At 39.2% G+C, this 23,133-nt stretch overlaps 1 protein-coding gene across 4 annotated transcripts in view; it reads left to right on the top strand.

Moving 5' to 3' along the window:
- Positions 1–23,133, top strand: part of LOC109044685 (atrial natriuretic peptide receptor 1) — a 589,109-nt gene that overhangs the window by 266,321 nt on the left and 299,655 nt on the right. Inside the window, exons 1-2 of one of the 4 annotated variants that reach the window (XM_072305170.1) lie at positions 19,017–19,417; positions 19,694–19,715. The exons of the other annotated variants lie outside the window; for them this stretch is intronic. Coding sequence (XP_072161271.1) covers positions 19,052–19,417; positions 19,694–19,715 — 388 coding nt within the window. The 5' untranslated portion in view covers positions 19,017–19,051. Of the gene's footprint in view, positions 1–19,016; positions 19,418–19,693; positions 19,716–23,133 lie in introns of those variants that run through there. 4 annotated transcript variants of the gene reach the window in all.

The raw sequence follows: 23,133 nt of genomic DNA, 5'->3' as shown, positions 1-23,133 counted from the left end.
AAAAATTGAAGGAGGGTTTGAAATCTGCTTCTCATAAATAATCTGTTAGATTATGTAGTTTATGAAGAAATATGAAAGTACATATATTTATTTAAAATTTCCCTGTAAATAATAAATAATTGCATTAATTTATCTACAAGAGTAAAATCGGTCATACATCAAGGAAAAGTACCCTTACGGTGCCTCTTATGCATCAAATTTGTGAAAATAAATTACCCTCGACCAATTTTTAGGATTTAAATTTTTCAAGCAACTTTTTACCTTCGATATCTTTATAATTTTACCTGTGACAGAAGCAGAATCCCGAAAAACAAATTTCAGTTAACTGGAATTGATCATGAATCTACTATACCGAGGGAACATTACGGGGCCAATGTTTTCGTTTTTTGTTCCGAACCTGGCAACGCCAAAATAAGGCAAGTTTGTTGTTCTTTCCTCGCGAATAAGCGAAACTTCCGTTCATTGTGTATTTAAGAGCTTGTTTGTGTTTTGATCTCGCTATTCCATTCATTCTGCTTAGCAAGAACAGAACATAAAGCTTCGATCCGACAATTTTTTCAAACCATTCGACAACCCAGCATTATGTAATACGCTTAGGTACCCGCGAAAATTAGATTCCTTGAAATTGGCAAATTTTCATCTTCCATTTCTATGATTTTCGCTCCCTCCCCCCCCCCGTCACTGCTTTTTATTGTCATGGGACGTTCCCATGACTTTGAATTCGTTTCGCGTCATTCCCCATATTCTTTCATTACTGAGGAATGGCCTTTACAGATCCTGCGGGTGCTGCATGGTTTTTTGTTAATTTTTGGCTTTAATCAAACACCGTTGTGCCAATCGGCCAATCACGTCTCCACGCCAGGTTTATAATTCATGATCCGCACATTTGGTGCACTCACATATAAAAGAGTGCAGACATGTTGAAAAATGGACCTCTAAGGGCCTTAAAAAGCAGCCAACCTCCTAATACAAAAAATGTCAACGCAAATCTTCAGATTCAAATATCAAACCAAGATGGCCAAGACTACCGTCCTAAGCCAAAACGCCGTAAATCCATCAAGATTTTCCCGCGTTTTTTGGAACTCAACACTTTATAAAATATAAACTATTTTACCTATACACCTCAAATTTTCAGGTTAAGTTCTTTCTAGTATTTGAGAAAGAATTCCGTCAAAACATTGGCCCCAAGTACATACGTTTTTTCTATAATACATTGTTTCCAAAAATGTTAAATTTGCGTTTACGGCGTTTTCGCGTTGCATGGCAAAAGAATAGATAGATTAAATTTAAGTCGGTAACACTGTTTTCTCTCCAATTATATGTATGTAAAACAATCGATTCTTGGTGAGGCAGCTTGCCTCTTTTAAAATCGATATTTTTCATGGATTTAAATAGAGGGCAAACAGTGTTGCGAACTTACAAAATTGTGCTACGCCATGCTCAGTGGTTTATTGCCAACCCATCAGGTTGAATTTTTGAGAGGTAACTGGCCTCGTGAACGTGGTAGACCTTCATTGTCTCTTTAAATTGCTGAAGTGTGGTGTGTATTCATATGTTTGAGTGAGGAAGGACTAAACTATAATTTAACAGTGAAAATGTTGACGATCATTCCCATTATCAAATCGACGAGAAGTGTAAGGCAAACATATTTAAAATGTGTAATTGGAGACTCGTCTCGAGCATGAAGTCACAGTATAGTTAGTTTAACGCGAGATCGGAGAGAGAGTGAAAAAGACGAGAGAGGTGTCTCTCATTTACTCATTTTCAACAGTCAACACGCAGACGATTTGTTTTCCATTAAACCGTGGTTACTTTTCTTTAACGTTGTTTGAATAAATTAGTTATTTTGCCCCAGTTCGCGGCGGTTGGATTGTTATAACGCTCAGATCTTTGGATACTCTGTTCCCTCTCCACGAGAATACATTCGGCCCCTCAGTTCTATTTCAATGCAACATTAAGGTGATTCGATGGACGCCATATTTTGTGTCAAAACGACGTGTAATATATCGCATCGATTGGCTCCATTTTTTAGTTGCTTATCATTTCTCTCAATTTTGAGATTGCAATTCTGTTGTTAGGACTAAAGAATTCACCTACCCATTTTGACGAATATGAATAATTCGACGCAATATAGGCGTGGTTTTTTTTGTAGAGAAAATATCACATTCGAGTGCAGTTGCGGTATCAGTATCGTATGCGATATGTTTCCTCTAAAATGTCCATGCCTTTTTCAGTTGAATTTGTTTGTCCAAATTATTAAGTGAATTTTTTAGTCTCCTGACAACAGAATTACGATCTCAAAATTCGAGGAAAATGACAAGTAGCTGAAACATTGGAACTAATCGATGCGTATCGCATGTCCTTCTGACACAAAATATAGCGTCCATCGAATCACCGTAATCACTCCTGATAACTGTACTGTCGTGCTGAGCAGGAACGCTGTATGAACATTCGAGAGTTGCCAAATTACCCCGGATAAAACATGTATTTTTGAAGGAAATGATGCGTATTTTTCTTCTAAATTCTCAGACGTTTTAGATAAAATTACGAACAAAATTTTTGGAAAAAATTGAGGAAAAATATTCACCACTTTCCTAGTAAATTAGGTTTTTGTGGAAGAAAATATGGCTACGTCTGAAGGCTCACTGGGAAAAAAAACGCATTGAACCTAGAGTCTAGACTCTTGAAAACATTGACAAGAAAAAATACTCTTGATTCAACCGGATTTTTGCTTGAATCAAAAAACAAAATCTGCTTAAATTAAGAGGCTTGATCCTTGATTTAAGGTAAATTCTGATTGAATCAAGAGTACTTTTTCTTGTCGATGTTTTTAAGAGTCTGGACTCCAGATCCAATGTGTTTTTTTTCCAGTGTTCCTAGTAAATTGGGTTTTTATTGAAGAAAATATGGCAACGTCTGAAGGCTCATACGGCATTCTAGCACTGCCATGTAGGCCTCTGTTGATTGCTAACCCTTGCTCGAACCGATTGAAAACGCTTTTCACAAACGTCCCGCCTCCCGCGCGTGGTTTCTCGCCAGGCGTAAATGGTCGACTATCGATATTTCCCCATTTGAAGCTACAGTAGAGAATCGATTCTTAATCCGTTCGCTACGAACACCCTGCTAATCGATCCTTTGCCATAGGTTTATATGGCAGATCAATCGATATATCGCAAAGCACGCCACGCGAAATCACGCGCGAATCTCAGCGGGCACGGAACACCTCCCGGGTGTCATTTTTCACCGGCGCGTTCGAACCGAACGGCCGGACGCATTGTTTCACGCGTGGAACATCGATTGATGCGGGCGGAGGCGGGGGTGGAGATCTCCCGTGGGTGGGGGAAGAGGGACACGGGGGGGGGAGGTTGTAATCCAGGGCGACATCATTACGGAGCTGATACCTTTTGATTGAAACCGCCGGGCGCCGCGGCGCGGCGTCACGCGCGCCCTCGCGCCCAAAGCCACCTGTTGATCCCCGCGTCATGCGACCAATTGAACATGAGTTCCGGCGTTTGAGCTCCCGGGGGAGTGATACAGGAAACACGGGGTGGCGGATGTCGGGCTTATTGAGTTTCGGGAATCCGCAGGGTGAATCGGGATTGAATGAGGAGTGGGAATCAAAAATGATTCTTGAAGGTTCGCAACGGTGTGTTCCTTCCAATTAAATACACTGAAAAAAAAAAATCTCGGTGTATTTACCAAGAAAAGGGTAAAATTACCAAGAATCCAGGGTTCTATTTGATCCCAGTTTTTTTCTTGGTAAAATTACCATTTATGGAAATAGTTTTTACCGAGATTTCTCGGTAAAATTATTGACTTTCTCGGTAATTTTACTGGACCTCGGTAAAAACGACAATATTTTTTATCGACTGTGGTAGAATTACCCAGATAAAATGGCAAAGTTACCGGGAATCGATTACCAATGAGAGTGGTATTTTTACCTGAAAAAACAGTAAAAATACCGGTTTTTAGGTATGCTTACCAATCTGTCTTGGTAAAATTACCAATAATTGGTAAAAAAAGTGAGATGGTAAAGGTACCAACGGACCTTGGTAAAAACGCCGAGAATTTTTTTTTCAGTGTAAGCGAATTTTATTTGGACCAAATTTCGCAATTAAGAACTATAAATTCCGGCCCGGTTTAAAAACAACGTATGTGCTTTTAGTTTTCCTATGCACATAAGTGTTTTTTCAGATGCGCCAGAATGAACCACTAGACAGGGTACGAATTTCAGCATTCTGATACATGTTTCTTCATCAAAATTTCACGTAAAACATGATGCACACAACGAAAATTACCGAAATCAACTCCTTCCGAAGATATTTAATGATTCTTGGTGCGTGAATTGAAACCACCCGCTCATAAAAACTCAATGCTCTACGTGATTCACATCGCGCGCTAAGCGTTATCATGAGCGTCTCTGTGATAAAAAAAATCTGACAACCTCAATCTTGACGCTTTGGCTCAGCTATAGCACATTTCTTATAGTTTGAACAACACATGGTGGGAAATGAACATTGCTCGATTGAGAAGCTCGCTGAAACCGTTGTAGTGCGCGATTTGACTCACGTGGAGCTTTGAGTTTCTTGTGAGCGGACAGTTCAAATTCCTCTTAACCAGTGTGCGAAAGAAAAAAAAAAGAATGAAGAGGAAAAATAGGAGTGAGAATTCGGAAGAGACAAAAAAACGGAGAAAGAACAAAAAATGACACAGAATCAAGATTAGCTCAACTGCTGGGTTGCTTTTATCGGTGGACGCTACTATTGATTTCTGTTCGAATTTTCAGTCCACAAACCGCACCGGAAAAGCGGATACCAGAAGGGTTAACTGGAGGGATTAAGGAAGTTGAATTTTACTCTCTCTGCAAGTGCGGAAATTTCCGAACAACCGAGTTGTGAGTCTTATTTGGAAGTATTTCTATCAAACGGAACTATGTGCATCAGGACGTGAGCCCTCTTATGCACTTATCCTTATGGGTCTCAGTTCTCAATACTCATGTCTTAATGCACATAGTTCCGTTTGGAAGAAATACGTCCATTTGTGCTTTCATGAATCAACTGCTTTGTCGGGAGACTCGTCCAAAATCTCGGAGATGCATCTTAATCCACTTTCTATTTTTCAATTTAAAATAATTCGCCTTTTTGCGAATGGCGCGCGATTTCTACATTATCGCAAACTGTCATTTCAATATCATGTAATGTTGTTGAGCAGAGCTAGAAGTTAAATGTTGAAGAAGTTGAAGAAGTTGAAGAACCAGAGAAGAAAAAGAAGTGAAATTATGAGATTAAGTGGAGAGAGGAAGTTTTGAGAAAACGTGTTTCTTAGTGTCCGATGCTAAAACTTTATTGAACGAATCCTCGGCGCTCTGAAAATTGTCAGTAATCAAAGTTAATTCGAGTAATGAAGAGCCGACAGGTTTAATACCGGGTTTGAAGGAGGAGCTCATTTATGTCATGTTGGGAAGGAAAGACGTAATTGAATATTTTGCAGCGTGCTTTCATGGTTAGGTTTGAGCAAAACAACAAATAAACATGCAAGCTTAAATATGTTAGAAATTTATATCAATTTGCACTAAAAGGCGTCAGATGATGCTTGCTCACGAAATAGCGTGAACGTATGCGTATACTGCTGTTTAACTGGAACTACGTCAATTTGTGCGAACTTACGTCTTTGATTCACTGCTCTCACATAACGCTCGTTGTTTACGAATTATAAGATTTTTCTGATTCAGCTGACTCAGTGAGCTCATCTACATTGAGTCGGTAACTATTTGAAGGAGGCTCAATTTCGGAAATTCGGACTTATACTTCTCTCTTTGATAGTACGGCGGCGTTCAGGTTCTGTAGTTGTAGCGTTCTCACTCACGCAAATCGTGCCCGAGCTCGACAAGCGAACCTGGGCCCCTACAAAAACCACCGTGATTTAAGCCATGCAACTATTCGTGGTCCTGTGTAACCGTGTAGTATACCCTCGTATTTGAAGGCGATTTCTCGGGATCGCGCGTCAGTCGTCACGCTTTCGTGGAGTGCTCAATATTTCAGTTGACATTTCATCATTGAATGCCTTGTGGTCTTTCAATTTTTTTTGCTCCATCAAGCTTATCAACTATGCAAACCAAAATTTTTATTCTCGCCGCCACAAGAAATTTCTACCGAATTCTTAAGTGCATTGTCTTGTAATGGAGGATTTTCACAAACATGTTTTATCACTTCGTCCAAGAGTGCCTAGTGAGCTGAGCTCGCAGGACCTTTCTAAATTCTTTTTTGAAATCGAAAATTGTAGAAAACATTATTTAAAAGTGAGGAAATCTGCCGTCTTGTGACCTCACCTGGCGGCATTTTTCATTTCAGACCATGTATTTCAACAGATTAGGTTATTTTGTCATATTTCCTCCAATATTTATTCAATTTAGAACCGAAGGATTTCCTCGTCCGTGCTTCTCTTAGTAGTTTCATTTTCATAAAGTCGCAAATTTTCTATTGTGTTAATTTGTCTTTTTTATTTCTTCCTCCTCAAAATTATTTTTTTTTAAAAACTGGTCGGATTCTTGAAAATGTCTTTTTCTTTTTATTCCTATTTTAAAGGCCAGTAGGGTTTTGTAATTTTTCTAGGTATTTAGATTTCATTACTCAGATCAACTGTCTGTAATTGTCACGACTTTCAATTACTCTTAAACCAGTAAAGTAACCCAAACCACCTCTTAAAGTGGCGTGGCGTGAATTATCGATTATCGACATTTCCCCATTTAAAGCTATGGTAAAAGATCGATTAAGGTGTTCGTAATAAGATAATTTAGTTTAATTTAAACAACTATATTTTCACTAGAAATATATTACAATTTAATCATTTTTAAATGAAATAAACGTTATAAAATGTAGCGCTAACTGTTTAAAAGTAAAAATTGACTGAAGTTTTGGACGATCTTTGTCGATTCATTTTCCATAGGTTTAAATGGCAGATGAAACGATGGATCACAAAGCACGCCATGCCACTGAAGCTAACTTTAAAGCTTAACTATTGATTTCTCGTGCCGAAACCAAATATCTTAATTTCGATAGATTTTGTAACATCATGAATAAAACTTACCACTCATGACACAAAATTTCAACATTTTACCTTCCGAAAAAGAGGACACCGGAAGGAAGTGGCCGAAATGTACTATTCCTCCTCGTGGCAGTCCGTTCATTTTTGCTTCACCCCTTCGCTTCGCCCGGAAACGGGGGTGTTGAGTTGATGGCTGATGGGGGATGATTAGGGGTTGATCCCTAACGACTTGAAAGCAGCGTCACCAAGTTTCCTTTAAAAAATGTTTCTCCCGCCTTTTTCAGTAAGAACGCATGTCAGTGTAGGAATCACATCACAGTTGCGTGTTTTTTGTTACCTTTTACTCCTATAATTTGCACATTTCATGTAAAATTTATGAGGTACTAAATGGCAACGCTGTTTAAGAGCGAAGACCGCCGCGGAAGGACCAGAGGTGGAGGGTGGCTATTTGCGTGGGGCGAAGATGGCAGGATAATTGACCGTGAAACGGTAGCGTTCAAAAAGAATTTGAGGGCCATTCACAACTTCAGCTGAAGGGCCCGCGGAGAAACCTCGCGTGAAACCCTGATCTAATAATTCGATGTGGCCATGTCTCGTGGAAGAGTTGGAATACGTACCTTCACTGGAAAAAAAGATTGTAGAATTTACCATTCCTATGCTGTCCTGTGCTGCATCCTATCGCTGTGTGTCACACAGCGTGAAGGAATGGTAATTCTACCAATCTTTTTTTTTCAGTTTAGATTTCTTGTCTTTCCAGAATAGATCCTTGTATATTTAAGATGAATTCTCAATGAATGCTAGGCACGGCCGATATGTATCAAATTTCAGCCATTTGGTGCATTATTTTGGAGAATCGAAAGTGCAGTCTCTAGATCAATTTGTAAAAAATGTTCGTGTCGAATATTACCTTTCAAAATTTAAAAATGAAGTCAATAGTTAGTTAGTAATTTTATATATAGACATTCAGCATCTTAGGCTATTAACGTCTTTACAAAGAATTTGGAAGGTGGGTGTATTTACGAAAATTCAGATTTTTCAATTAAGGGAGGCTTAAGGTTTCAGAAGTTTGGTTGTGACATTGGGTTCATCACATGTTAGTGGGTTTAACCATCTAATGAGGCAAATAAACACGCAATTTGGCCTGGAGCTCAGCGCAGAGAGGAATTATGACGAGGACTTGAGATGAAAAAGACAAGCCTTTGGCACGGCGATCGGCATATAACACATATTAGCGCCTGCAAGACTGCATGAGTGCTGCTTCACCGATTGCGCCAAAGACAGTGCGGTCAGGAGCGGTTGGCGTGAAACGTATAGCGCCTACAAGACTGCAGGAATACTTCACGCATCGCGCCAATCACAGTGCAATCAGCGCGGCGCAGTGGCGGAAGTTAAAATTATTAAACCACATTTATGTTTGTTCTTTCATAATTTTTGGGTTCATTTCTTATAAATGGAGGACCTTGTCCACATAGAGATAGGTTTACGGAACTTAACTTTCGCGATAAGTTCCGTGACATTTTGCTAGTAGTATTGACAGGGCTTTCGCAAAAAATGTATCCAACACGAGAAGGTAAACGTGTCTTGTGCACCTCTCCCCCTCCGGCACGTTAACTTTATGGTTTTTTATTCATGTTTCAAAACGAATGAGAAGGGGGCGGCAAAATACAAGCGGCCCATGGGCGGCAAGTAGGTAAATCCGGCCCTGTTCACTACCTCATTATTTCCAATCGAAGTCTTTCAGAGAATCTCGCTTACAATTTACTTAAGAGTGTTTGAAAATTTCAAGGAGAAATATATTTTACTTTTCTCAAAAATATGTATTTTACAGTACAAAATTGGGTGACATTCATGTACTCCTAGGGAGTTATTCCTTAATCTTGCGAGGAGTTGCCGTCGTTTCTCGAACGGAGGAACGTAACTCCATTCCAAGGTTGCGAAATTGTCTAAAACAATTCAATTTTTTAAAAAGATCGACCTATGCAATTTCTGACCAAAATCTTACTGATTTTTGCATGAGATCAGAGGAAAAATCACTGATGTTTCCAGGATGAAATGTCCAAGATCCTGCAGATAAAAATGCAATTTGCGAAGAAATACCTGGAAACATTGAAATATAATAACAGCGTCACACCAGCCGACGCGTTGGCATCATCTCATCGCCAGTGGCGTGGCGTGAATTGTGATGTATCGATTGCTATGCCATTTAAACCTATGGTAAAGAATCGATTATTAAGGTGTTCGCTGTGGACACCCTGTTTATCGATCCTTTTCCATAGGTTTAAATGGCAGATCAATCGATATATCGTAACGCACGCCACGCCACTGCTCATCGCTCCTCTGACGTAAGGGCGAATCTCGATTTCTACGTGACCCCTGTGCTCCGTATTACTCTATGCTTTCTAAGGCTCATGTGAAAATCTAGATACGCCCTTACGTCAGAGGAGCGACGATCTCTGATGTCGGAGGAATAGATTACGCACTTCAGCCGTTAAAGACTTCCCTCTCCTTCATGCATCCTGATATAATCAGGCTCGAGGATCCAACCAAGATGGCAACGTCGAATATTACAATTCCTCAAACTTCCCCGACGAAAGCATCCCGCGCCAGACAAACAAAAGTGAGTTCTCGTAAAAGTCAACAAAGTTAAATGCAGATTGACACAAGAGGATAAAATGCAAATCGATAATCCCTACGTGTTTCGGAAGTGAAGCGAAACGCTTTCGGAAGGCTGATCCTCCTTGGAGGCGTGTCGACTTGCGATAAATCGATTGATGAGCCATTTAAGCCTATGGAAAAGGATCGGTTACCAGGATCCACCTCAATAATCGACTCTTTACCATAGCTTCAAACGGGAAAATATCGATAACCTACGATCCTTGATACGCCACTGCTTTTACCCGGCTCTGGGCACGATTTATACCAGCAGATCGGCTTTCGTTGATCTTCTTTGGGTGGTGGATTATGTTATTTCTCTGTCTCTCTCCAACCGCCTGTCCCCTTTTCGTATATGGTTCATTTTTTCTCTCTCTCTTAACCATCTTTTGCGTGATGACACGGGGCGATACTTGTTTACGAACAGCTCAAATCTTTCGCAACTAGAATTTTGGCAATTTATTTTTTCCACTTTAAAAATTGAATTACCGCACTACCGAGAGAAAAAAAAATGTGATATCGACGTTTTTCAGACGATGAAACTTATCTTCATTCAAAGACTGCAAAACTGTCTCGGACAATGCAATTTTTATGAGGACATGGGGGCTAAGTCCCTGGCCGCTGCGTGGCTTAACTCCCGGTCAAGGGTCGCATCGCAGACCCCTTGTGGGTTAATCTAAATACAATGGGCTCATCTATGGGCTATATTCTATCGAGATCTAAAAAAAAATTCTCGAACTATGAAAGGATATAAAATAAAACAATGATGAATATGTTATGATTAAATTTTGTGTTTAAAATGTTAACGATTTTCGCGCGGAATCCAAAAAAATCGGCGAAAATCTCGGTTAAAAACTCCCAACGGTTTTTGGTCAAATTACATATTGGTTAGAAACTTCCAACAGTTGTTGAATATATCGTATTTTAGGGCTGCTAATGTATCACGTGTCGCAAAGGGGGTTGGGGACATAGAAATATCTCAATTTTATTCGAGATTGTGCGTCAGTGTTTGAGAATTTTTCCCTTCAAGTTATTAGCTGTGTCGGCTCACACACAACACAATTAAGTAACGACACTGCCTAATGACATCATAATATTTCACTTTCCCTCAACAGCCTTTGATTTAATTTTCGACGGTTTGGCTTGAGACCACTGTTAGGCGTTATTTTCAGGTGTGAAACCATTCTCACCTCTTCAGGGTGTCTGCAAGTCCGAATTTCTCGGAAGTCCAGAAATAGCACTGATTTTTATGGGCAGCCCGGAAGTATTGAAAAGGAGCGAAAATTCCGCAAGAAGGTCTCGAATTTTTTCCCTTCGTGCCAAGTGTGTGTTTTTGAATAAAGCCTGGGAAGTAGGCATCCCCTGCGCGTTGATTCTTAGATTAGTATTTGCCTGCAAGATCGCGATTGTGCAGTCAGTTAATCTTTAAGCCACCAATGCTGCTATGTTAAAGAAAAACGCCGTATGAACATCCGAGAGTTGCCGAATTTCCCCTCTTCAAATGTTAATTTTTGAGACAAATAAGGAATATTTCTATTTGAAATTTTCTGATAATTTAGACATTTTTACGAAGAAAACTTTCCAAAAAATTGGGAGGAGAATTTTCACAAGTTTTCCTGAAAATTTCTATTTTACAAAAAGAGATCTGGCATTGCACGGCGGAGGTTCATACGGCGTTCTTCCTTAGCACGGCAGAATGTCTACGTCATTTTCGTCGTAATTAAAGCGAGAATTTATAATCTTCGAAATTTTTCGAATTCCGTCAAATCGAGGTACTGATTAAGTACTGAATTTCTCTGTTGATAAGGCACTGAATTTCTTGGGAATACACTGAAAGCCTATAGCCTCTTGTTTCCTGTTGTTATTTTCCTCAGATATCGTTTGTCCTAAAAATCCAATCCTTGGCGAAATCATCCCTATAATATCGGCAACCTCGTGGAAGCATATTTACATTTAATAAGGGCAAATTGGTGCTTGAACAATTGTAAACAACCGGTTGATAGCTGTTGGCGCGTCCAATCTGTTTATTACCCCGAAGCCCGCAAGCCATCATCTCCTGCCAAACGGAACTATGTGCATTATGACGTGAGCTCTGTTATGCATGTATTCTTAGGGGTATCAGGGCTCAGGTCTTAAACCACATAGTTCCGTTTGGCAGAAATACAGCCATCTGTCCCTCCCACCATTGAAATTGAGGCGTTCGTCTGGGTAAAGAGTCCGTGGGCTCAGGGTTGGGGTGGATTTTAATAGCTAATGGCGGAAAATAACTGGACATTCACCCGCGTACCGCCTCAGGCGTTTGCTCGAGAAAACGGACAAGAGAAACTCCGGCGCTTTATCCCTTCAGATTCATCACGGGTTGCCGCATTGCTCCGTTTTCAGGCGTATTTTATCGCAAGACTCAGGGATCCCTCATTCAAAAGGCGAATTTCCGCAATTGGATTCGTATAATTAGATCGCATTTTGCTAAAAGGAACCGGCGGAATTATATTGTTTTACAAATCGTGCAACTTCTCCTCGTCTTTTACAAATGCTTATAATGTATGAAAAGTACTGAAATTTACACAATTAATTCCCTTTAAAATTAACCATTTTTTGGCGGAAAGCAAGAGGTACATACTTGCCGCCTGGAGGATTTTTGGCTGATTATGAAGAAGCAACATTTTTACAACACTGTAATCGTGTTGGTTCCTTTTTGCAAGATGTGATTGAATTTTTTGGATGAATGAATGTTGTATTACCGTTGAAATTTAAACGAATGGATTACATTTTGGGTTATAGGACATTTCGTCAACGATATTTTGTCCGCGCACCTGTTTTTTCCAGTAATTTACGTCCACGCGTTTTTTCGGCACGGGAGTTTTGGTCCACGTGCCAGTTGAGACCCAAAGTTGATTGGCCCACATGTAAATACAAACGACAATTGCTCACGACGTTTTTGGATGAAAATGTAAAATGTCTTGGAAGAATGAGGGTTTGCTTTTTTTTTTTTTTTTTTTTTTTTTTTTTTTTTTTTTGTCTGTTTGGTCCAACGGAGAATAATATATAGTTGAGAGTTTTGGTAAAAATGAAGGAGCATCAATTCCATGAGACAAAATTCACTAAAACTCTCTACACCTCTTTGGTGTAACAAGACTTAATTATCTTTCAAGATTTTCCCACCTTGTTATAACTGAACCGGATAAACCTCTACATTTGCCTCAGCTATAGGCTCTTAGATTTTTCCAGTGTACGATAAGTATCTTGATTTATTTTGCGAGGAAAGATCTGTACTTTTAAAGGATGCCTGTCATTCTTAATACGTTCATTTTCGTTTAATACGGTGCAACACCTCTGTTGTGAAACAGTTGCTTCAGGCGCCGCCGGCGGCCAGCGCGGAACGCGCATTGGCGCCTACAAACCTAAGTGGATACTTCAAGCATTGTGCAATGCGTGAAGTATCCACTTAGGTTTGTAGGCGCCAGTGAGTCTCTCGCGCTGGCAGCCTGAAAACCGCTCCGCTCTCTTAGGCTTTAATATTTATGCTCGCATAGTCAGCGTTTTTTAACTCAGGATTTTGAAATGTTTGCACACTCCGCATTGATTATTCTCATTTAAATTGGTGGGAAAAAAATATGTATCAATTTATCAAAGGAGAATAATAAAATAATGTGTGTTTTTTTAAATATTGGAGGTTCCGTGTCAAATTTAATGATTTAAAAAGCACTTTTATTTTTTCTTTTACATTTTGTGCTTTTATTGTGATGCGGCGAGGTGTACGCGCAACCAAACGCTCAAAATTTGACGTATTTGACTCTAAAAGATCGATGTACAAATGGGTTAAAACTAAAGATTGCGTGCTTCTTGGTTTTTTTCCCTCTTTCATTCATTTTTGCAGTTTCTGTCGGCACAACTGCGGTTTATTGAGATTAATGTCATTTGGAAAAGGTTTTACAAATATTTATCACGTTTTAAAAATATAAATGTTTTCAAAATGAAGTACCCCATTTAGTTGAATGGTTAGGGCATTTTCATTCTTTAAGATAAGCAGCAAAACTCAAATTTGGGGGTAGTACCGCAATAGTTCCGTTAGTAACCTAACATATTAGGGTATCACGGCAATTTTGTTAGTTGGGTTTTAGCCCCTACTTCTATTTTTTCCGTGTACTAAACTGCCTGTGATGATAAAGGTCCCTAAGGGTGGATTCCCGGAAATATCCGAGTAAAAAACCAGAGGGAATGGGGGATAATGGGGAATTGCCACAAATTATTTGCAAACAGTCGATGAGCAGGAGGTATAAAAAATCAGATGCGTGGTGGGGATGGGAGCAGCGGAAGCGGGATGAAAAATTATTCCAAACGCGAAAAAAATTGAGGCCGAAATTGATATTTGATTACAACGTCTCCGCTAAACGGGAAATACAGGGGGTATTCCAGACTCGCACCCTGTTGAACGTATTTTGTCGTCTGGTAACGCAGGTTCTCTCGAGTTTCTGATGCTTTTCCTTATTTCGTTTCATAACGTGACCCGCGAAGCTCGTTAGAGCGTGGGTCCCCCTTAACCCCCCCCCCCCCCCACCAAATATTCCCATCTTCATTCTTCCTATCTCGACCCACTAGCGTTTGTGCTTCTGTCTCCAGAAAATCTGAATTAATGTTGCCAAGTCGGTGTTAACGCTTCATTGCATAGCACTGCATGAAAGCAACAAATGGTTTTCAGCTGTATTTCTATGCTGAAGTATTAAATTGAATCAAAGCAAGACATATTTTTGGGGAGCATTATAAGTCTGATCTCCTTATTTCAAGAAAAAAACTACAAAAATCGATTCCAATAGACTCTACTTTCGAAAAAATACTGCGTAATGTATAGATTTTCTCTCCAAAATCAACGATTAGCTCATCACTGGTAAAAAAAAAAAAAAAAACCTCTTGGACCAATGCCGCGGTGCATTGACTTAAGAGTGCAGTTTCTTGTCGCCGGATTTAAGAGTCTTGAACTCTTGTTTCAAGCGGATTTTGCATTGATTCAATTCAAAATCCGCTTGAAACAAGAGCATAGACTCTTAAACCCGGCGACAAGAAACTGCACTCTTGAACCAAGAGGTTTTTTTTTTACCAGTGCATGCAACAAAGGGTTAAGTTTAAATATCATACAACAGGTGAGGTTCAAGTCAATTTTTGCGCAAAGATTGCTTAAACGTGTGCGTCCTCTACAGTAGTTTACTATTTCTACCTTCAACCAATGGTAGATATAACCAATAAGACAGCATTGTCATCCTAGTAATAATGCCAATAAAGTTTGAATTTAAACAAAAAATTAAAAAAAAATGTTAACAAGTTGGTTTTTGCAATCGCTAGCGATAGCAATATTCGTCATGGGAACTTTTGCTTCTGGGATATGAAAATTTTAAGGTAGGTACAGTTCGTTTGTAGTATCTTCAGAATTGAAGGGGCTATGTAATTTTGTGTCGACATCTCTTTTTTAACATTTTTAATTTTTTTCTTTGCATATAAGAAAGCTGTTATTTACCAATTATTTATTTTCGTTGGATTATGTATGGTTTTTGGAAGTTAACGCATTTAACTTTCAGTTTCGTTTTTTCGGCGTAAAGTATGATATTTTTACTCTACGCATATGCCCGAATACGCATCATAACGACGGTGAAACTGCCAAACCACGTATCTCGTTTGCGGTGTTTAAAAATCTCCGCTCACATTTTATTTTTTTGAAGTAGACCAAATCAATATCATTCCTTGAAATTTTCACAGAATTTTCTCCGCACGAAGAGGAAAAATCACGGAAATTTTCAAGACTGGACGTTAAGTAGCTTTTCATTTAAAAAATAAAGTATGACAGGAAGTCTGCGACGTCGCAAACCGAGATACGTGGTTTGGTAGTTTCACCGTCGATAAGTGACCTATGTGCTTCCTAAGTTGCCATTTTTTTCATTCAAATAGATGTAACCGAAATGTTAGATGTGTACTACCTATACTACTTTCATGTCATTGCTTTATTTATTTATTTACTTTTTGCGTAGGTATAAATTGTTATTTTTTGCTGAATTTTGGAGAAAATATTGCTTTAAGAACGTGGAATGTAAATTAATTTTATTGAAAAAAGAAAATACCATCATTAATTTGGGCGAACAGAGAAAATATACATCAATATTTGGGTCAACATCTCCCTGATTATATAAAGGATGAATATATTAGTATTTCTGTATCAAAAAACTTAGCTTTTGTCTTCAGAGATACGATGATTCTAGTCCCAGTCAATTTGTTTTATTGAAAAAACAAAAAAACAAAAAATAAATAAAAAAAAAAAAACAACTGAAATGTTAGACATACTATTTTCATGTCTTTCTATTTGTATCAATAGGTACTTTTTGCTTAACTTACGAACGTTGAATGCAAATTAACTTTATTGAAAAAAGAAAATAACGTCATTAATTTGGGGGAACATGTGGCTGATTATATGAAGGAGGTATATTCCAGTATTTTTGTTTAACATATTAACTCACGAGAAAATGTTCGTACATTTATCATCTACTATTAATTATTTTTTGATGATTAGTCTAAAACATTCAATACAATCATTAAAAAGTAGTTCCCATCGTCGGGTATAGAATTCACGATCGCCGGGCGCCCGCGTCTAATCACACATACGAGGCGGCTTGGTCAACTAGGCTATGACGGATCCACGTGAGCGGGAGTAAAAATAGCATTTAAAAGACTCGGGCAATGGGCGGGACTTATCACAAGAGACCTTGACTGCTTTTGGGATGCGCATTGCTGTAGGAGCCATGGTTCGCACTGTTTTAATGCGTCTCGAGGTCCATCCCATTATGCATTCCGATCGCGGCAGTTGAGCTAAGGCAATATTTGCGTATCCATGAATTAAATCAATCAATCGAGCTCTGATTTTGACTTCTTTATCCGTAACGAGTCCTCCAGAACAATTTTCCACCTTGTTCGATGGTTATTATTTCTTTACTTCTATTTTTCAAATTTGAGGTGGGATAATGGCGGCTTCTCAAGAGCACCGAGGTAGGCGATCTTTTGCACCAACGAACAGAAAACTGATGGCGAAAAATAACCAATCAGAACCTCCCAAAAAAAAGAATTTGCCTAAAAACGGAACTTCGTGGTTCTGCGCAGATTTACCAGTCAGACACGACATCTCGAGGTGGAAAAAAACTCGCTGAAAGCGAATTTTAGCAATCAACACAACTTGACGTAGAGACATGATTGGCTAAAAAATACAACGGTTTTTGATACATCGGAAAATCAACCAAAAATCGGAGACTGGGCGAAACGCTCAAGGTCGCAGAGGTATAGGGAATCCCATAGCGAAAGCAACGGAACGATTCTAATATCATGGGGAACTCCGTTCCCATGACAAAATGTACTAGTTACGAAACCGTTTTATTCTTTTCTAACGTAAAAGTTGAGTGAAATTGACTGTGTGACCAGTCATGTGAAAATTGGTAACACGATTTTAACAATTTTTAAAAATCACTCACATTGATGCCAAACAACTTGTTTTGTAATTAAAAGTAATCGACGCATCTGAATCCTTGCGATATTTTTACAATTCAAAATACATCAAAATATCAATAAGAAAAGTTCTTTTTTCGTATTTTCGTTCGAAGATAGCTGTTCTTGCAAATATGAATATACTGATTACACTTTTAAGTAATTTTCCTCTCTCACAAATCGATTTCAGCAATATTTTTTTTTTTTTTTTTTTTTTTTTTTTTTTTTTTTTTTTTTTTTTTTTTTTTTTTTTGTAACATTTTATTAGGTATTTACAACTTGGAATGGGGTCAACAGCAACCGCGCCCGAAAAGAGAAGAATAACTTTACCATTAAGTTTGCAATTTTAAGCGTAGGATAAACATGTGCGGAAGAGGAAACTTCCCTTTTCTCGGAGATTTCGCATCCTTTCACGGCCCTATTTTTAGGATCGGCAAGAAAAGAACGCACTGCGACACTGCAAGAGCACTAAAATGCAAGACCCCTGTGATTTGATTAGATTTAAATTCCAATTTTAGAGCAAGTTATTCAATTCAAATTTTTTCCACCGCGCTGCTACTGCATAAAGAGAATAACCCAGTTTGCTCTGTTTACGCTCTTTAAACCTGCGACATCTTTCGTTCCAAATTTTTCCCGTTGCATTTTTATTGAAACATCAAGAAGGACCTTTCTTCCGTGTCACCCTTTAGTCGTCTAATGCTTATCGAGTTACAAATTTCGAAATCTCTCTCTCTCGTAGCGTGGACCTTTCTTTGCCTCTCAATAATTATACTTTTTCTTGATAACTCCCACACAGATGATGGAGTTTTTCTCTTACAACTCGAAAGTACACGGACGGTTAAGGAGGAAAAAAATTAATCTAATCGAATGTTGAGGATTAGATCGAGTTGAAGCTGCGGACCGATTCCTCGGCAAAGTGATATACAAAGAGGATAAAGAGAAAATACAACGATTATATAGAATCACGATGGAAAAAAACCTTGCATTTGATACAGAAATCGATAGCTGAATCGAATGAGAAGTTCTTTTTTTCAAGCATACTATTCTACTTTCATTTCTCTGAATTTTTCCAATTTCTGGGCTTACAATTAGACTGATTCTTTAGGCTTATGCGCAGGGGCTATCGTCCTTTTTTTTATTAAAAATTCAAAGCTGCCGAGATTTTTGACCTAATCGATGCGCTATATCGCATGCCAGTTCTACCGCGTCGCTTGAGCTTGACGAATCACCTAAGTAGGGGTCAGGCCGAGAGATCTATAACGCCTTGGGTCAGCAGGTTCCCTAGTAGCAGAACTATAGAAAGAAAAGATAAAGATTATGTACAAAAGTTAATATTTTTTATATAACGCATGCATACGAAAGTGTTAAAAGTGAACATTTTTATGTAACCATTATATTAAAAAAGTCATAATTTTCGTGAGCTTTTCTCAAACATACTAAAAAATCTTCTAATTCGCGAGAAGCTCACGAAAATGATAACCTTTTTTTATAGAATAGTTACATAATAATGTTCACTTTTAATACTTTCGTATGCATGCGTTATATAAAAAAATAAAAAAACTGTCTATAAAAAAAATTACCTCATCTAGCTTTCATCATTTTTCATATATTATAGTCAGGTCTGAACTTTAATTTATTTTTACATAAGCGTTACACTTTTTTTTATATAAAACTACCATTTAGATAACAGATACGTTTTTTTTGTACTTTTTTTTAGAAAAAAAAAAAAATTGTTCTGCTTCTAGGGATCCTTTTTTTCCCCTATATCCAGTTTTTATCCATTTATGAAAAGAAGTGCATGACTTGAAACTAACCACGAGCGTAAATTTGTGTTGCAGACATGTTCTTGGGCCCGGTCTGCGAGTACGTGATCGCGCAGGTGGCCCGCTTCTCGGGGGTGGTGTGGGGGATCCCGGTGCTCACGGCCGGGGCCCAGGCCAAGGTGTTCGACAACAAGACCGACGACTTCAAGATGCTCACCCGCATGCTCTCCGGCGACAACCTCATCCAGATCGCCCTCAAGCAGATCCTCTCCGACTTCGGCTGGAACCAGGTCGGGCTCCTCTACGAGAACTACGAGGAGGACCGCGGGCACTCCAAGTGCCACTTCACTCTTGCCGCCGTCTACTCGGCCATGGGCAAGAAGTCCTACCACGAGGGCTTCTACCGGGTCGCCACCTACAGCTACTTCCTCGAGCAGCTCCAGGTCATGTCCACTAAGGCCCGAAGTGAGTCCCCGATGACGTCCTACGCATGAGCACCAGCATGTCAACCTCACTTCCGCTTTCCACTCCACACTTGCACGATAACCTACAAATTACTGGACTTGACTAACAGCAAACCAATTACACAGAGACAACAAACCGTCCACTGGCTTCATAGCGACATAGCGACAGGTGGAAGCTTTTACTTTCTTTCGGGGATTCAACACTTGGGCTTATACAGGGTCATCACCTGCAGCTACTTCCTCGAGCAGCTCCAGGTCATGTCCACCAAGGCCCGAAGTGAGTCCCCGATGACGTCCTACGCATGAGCACCAGCATGTCAACCTCACTTCCACTTTCCACTCCACACTTGCACGATAACCTACAAATTACTGGACTTGACTAACAGCAAACAAATTACACAGAGACCAGACTGGCCTCTTGGCGACAGGTGGAAGCTTTTAATTTTGGGGATTCAAAACTTCCTTATGGACAGTTGGACGTATTTCTATCAAACGGAGGAAGGGAGAGGGGGGACTTTTGGCGGGTGTTGCAGAACGCGATCCTCGCTTTTCCATAACGCGATACTCGCAACGCTTTTCCATGGCGCTTAGTTCCGTTTGATAGAACGTCTCACTTCGTCACTAATAAACGCATGATCTCCTTTCATTTTCGTTGCCTTTAAAAATTTACGCCATCTGATAGATGCATGTGCTTTTTAGTCCCAACGCTCAATCCTTACGTTTCTAAAAATGGTAAACGCAGGAGCAATCTAACATTCCAGCATTCCCTGTAATATTTGCATTACATTTTGCAAGAAGCAGGGACCACTATCTCTGGCTCCTCCATAAAAGCACATATCTACGTAGGGAAACCAATGGCATATATGTTGTTTCTAATTGACCAGAAATAGTGCTTCCTTATTGCAAAATGTAATCCTTATTCCCCTTGGTTTCGCCTACTCATTATAAACTTTCAACATCTCATAAGTTTTGATAATCCTCAAGGTTGATATTGTGTGTGACACGCTCATGTGTTATCAGCTCACACAAGCCGTCTTGTCAAAACTTTCTGATTCTTGCCACGGAGTCACCTGACACGCGTCAGGTGTAATCTATCATCGACGGATTGTTGACTGAGACATCACAGCATGACAGGCTCTCAAAACGCGCCCACTGAAATCCTTCAAAAAACAAGAAAAGGGGAGCAAAAAAAAACAAGCAGTGAACTCCAACACAATGTGTTGATAAGGCGCGTCATTAACTCGCAAATATCAACCCCTTTAGTTTTCATTTACAGAGATTTCAAAATAGGCAAACAGCACAACAAGAGAATTCACGATCCAACACTGCGAGGTCAAAGACGCACCTTGACGAGACCGTGTATCGTGAAAGTAGGAAGCTATATCGAATTTAAGTTTTTTGATCTGCCTCAAGCAAAATCTTATCAGATTCTTGAAGAAAAGTGCTACGGAATAATTTAAGCGAAGAAAGGAAAAATTCTGTCGAACTCCTAGAAGATAAAGTCGATTTAAAGGTATTTTGGGGCTAAAATACCCAAATCACCGGTAGTAAAAATCCCGTTATATTATTGAAAAGAAATTGACTCGATATAAATGCAATTGCATTAAATACGTCTTGATTTTGTTATTTTAAACGTCTTTCCATGCAAAGAAGTTCAACCATGTCGTTGCTTTATTCATTCATGAATTGAAAGTAAGCAATCTACATCCCGAAAATCTACTGATTTGCCGTAAAAAATTGCAGAAACTTGATATACCAGGTCGATGCACCCACTCGTTGAATTTACCAACCAATTTTGTGAGTGCAAATGTGTAAGAATCAATATGCTATAGTCATTTTGGGTGCATTTATTTTTCATGAAACAATAATAATTTCAATCCCGAAAAACCATCAATTTTCCGTATAAAATCGAAAAAATCAAAATATGTCAACTCCCCGACGTGAAAATTAGATTCTACGTATGTAAATGTAAATACTTATGTATCGATATGCTGAACAGAAACTATGTGTGGACAGTCAGAAGCCCGCGGCAACATTAATTCAACAGAAAAACTGTAAAAATTAGATCGGATTTTAGCCGCTTTGCCCGCCTCTCCTCGCTACTTACAACAAACCGTTCTTATACTCATCTCAAAATTTTTCTCAGAGCTTTGGGTTATTATCAGCTTCCATTTAAACTCCGGTTCGATGGCCGAATCGGCTGCCAAAAAAGCAAGCCACTGTTGAGGGGTTCTATGAGAAATTCGTGATATTATCGGCTCTCAGGAAATCACCCCATGGCTAAAATTGGTGGTATAAATGTTTAAGTGCTTAAAATAATCGTATTCAAGAAACTAAGGAATTAAACTATGGAGTCAATTTCTTTTTAATAATATAACGAATTTACTACCGGTGATTTAGCTATTATAGCCCCAGAATACTTTTAAAGCGCCTTTGCGTTCCAGAATCTCGACGGAATTTTTTTTTTTTTTTTTTTTTGCTTAAACGATTCAAGAAACATTGTAGTTAAAAATATAAAGATTTTTCGATTTGGACGTATGAAAAATGTTTAACTCGTTCAGGCACACCGTGTATTGTATGGAGTACTGCTGTTATTCGACCGTTGTCTTCAGGTCAAAATTCTTACAAAGAAGCCCCTTGCAAGAGGCAAATTTTTTGTAATTTCTCCCAGTTTTTTCAGCGTTAGGTATATAAATGAATTGTTTGTCAAATTTTGAGGTCAATTATATTTAATTGTAATTTATACTTTCTTTTTTTCCCCTTCATTTTATTTTTCGTATCGAGGAGTCGAGGTTTTGTTGATTTCTTCGGATTTCGATTACTGTAACTTCTCTTCTATTCGGCCGATTTTTATGAATGAGGTCTCTTTTTATTTGTGTTTTAACGGAGAGTAAGGAAAAAATTGCTAAATACATGCGAAACAATTTTTTTTGAAAATTGGATGAATCCTAGCGTGACGGTGAAATGGTTAATGAAGCGTGAGTAATTGGGGTACGGGTATCGGCCGCGTTGGGACCCAAGGCCCATTGTTCTTCGTGACGCCGACGCAGTGATCAGGAGCGTGGGGACGAGAGGGCTTAGTGGACTCCTGTATGAGCCACGTTTAGCAAATGGTCTAATGAGTCTCGAGGCTCATCACAGATTGCACTTACCACTATCCTGGTGGCCCCGGCTATCAGAGCAAGGAGTACCAACTTTTGAAAAGGATAACAGTGTTGTGGAGATATGTCAAAGCAACGTTGTGAACAAAACGGAGTGAGTGAAATTCTCATTCAAGGAGTGCCGAACTGGTCAGCCATCCTCGAATCAGTTCGCTTGCTTCCGCTTATATATGCATATTTTAAATCAGCGCGCCCTACTCTTAGGCTTTTTTTAAAAAAAACCAAGTAACGTAGACTCTTGGTATTCACTGCACATAAACTAGCGAGCCCCAGAATGAGAAACAACTTTTAATCATTATTATTGACGGATTAATAAACTTTTTACACGCTTTGGAAAATCTCAGAAGTTCGCGGTAGTCACTTTTCGGTAAGGAACTAAGGGACTCGGTTATTGTATCGAGCGGGGGTTCGAAACGATCGCAAAGGCGGTATACTACGTATACGCGCCAAAAAACCGGGTGCGTGTGTAAAAGTCAAAACCATCGCGGTAAATCCGGGAGTATCAACCCACCGCTTTCCTCCATTTGATAGTCA

Source organism: Bemisia tabaci, chromosome 10 (assembly GCF_918797505.1).
Source record: "Bemisia tabaci chromosome 10, PGI_BMITA_v3".
Taxonomy (NCBI): Eukaryota; Metazoa; Arthropoda; class Insecta; order Hemiptera; family Aleyrodidae; genus Bemisia; species Bemisia tabaci.
The sequence above is the reverse complement of the archived record's forward strand: the minus strand, read 5'-3'. Positions and strand labels throughout refer to the sequence as shown.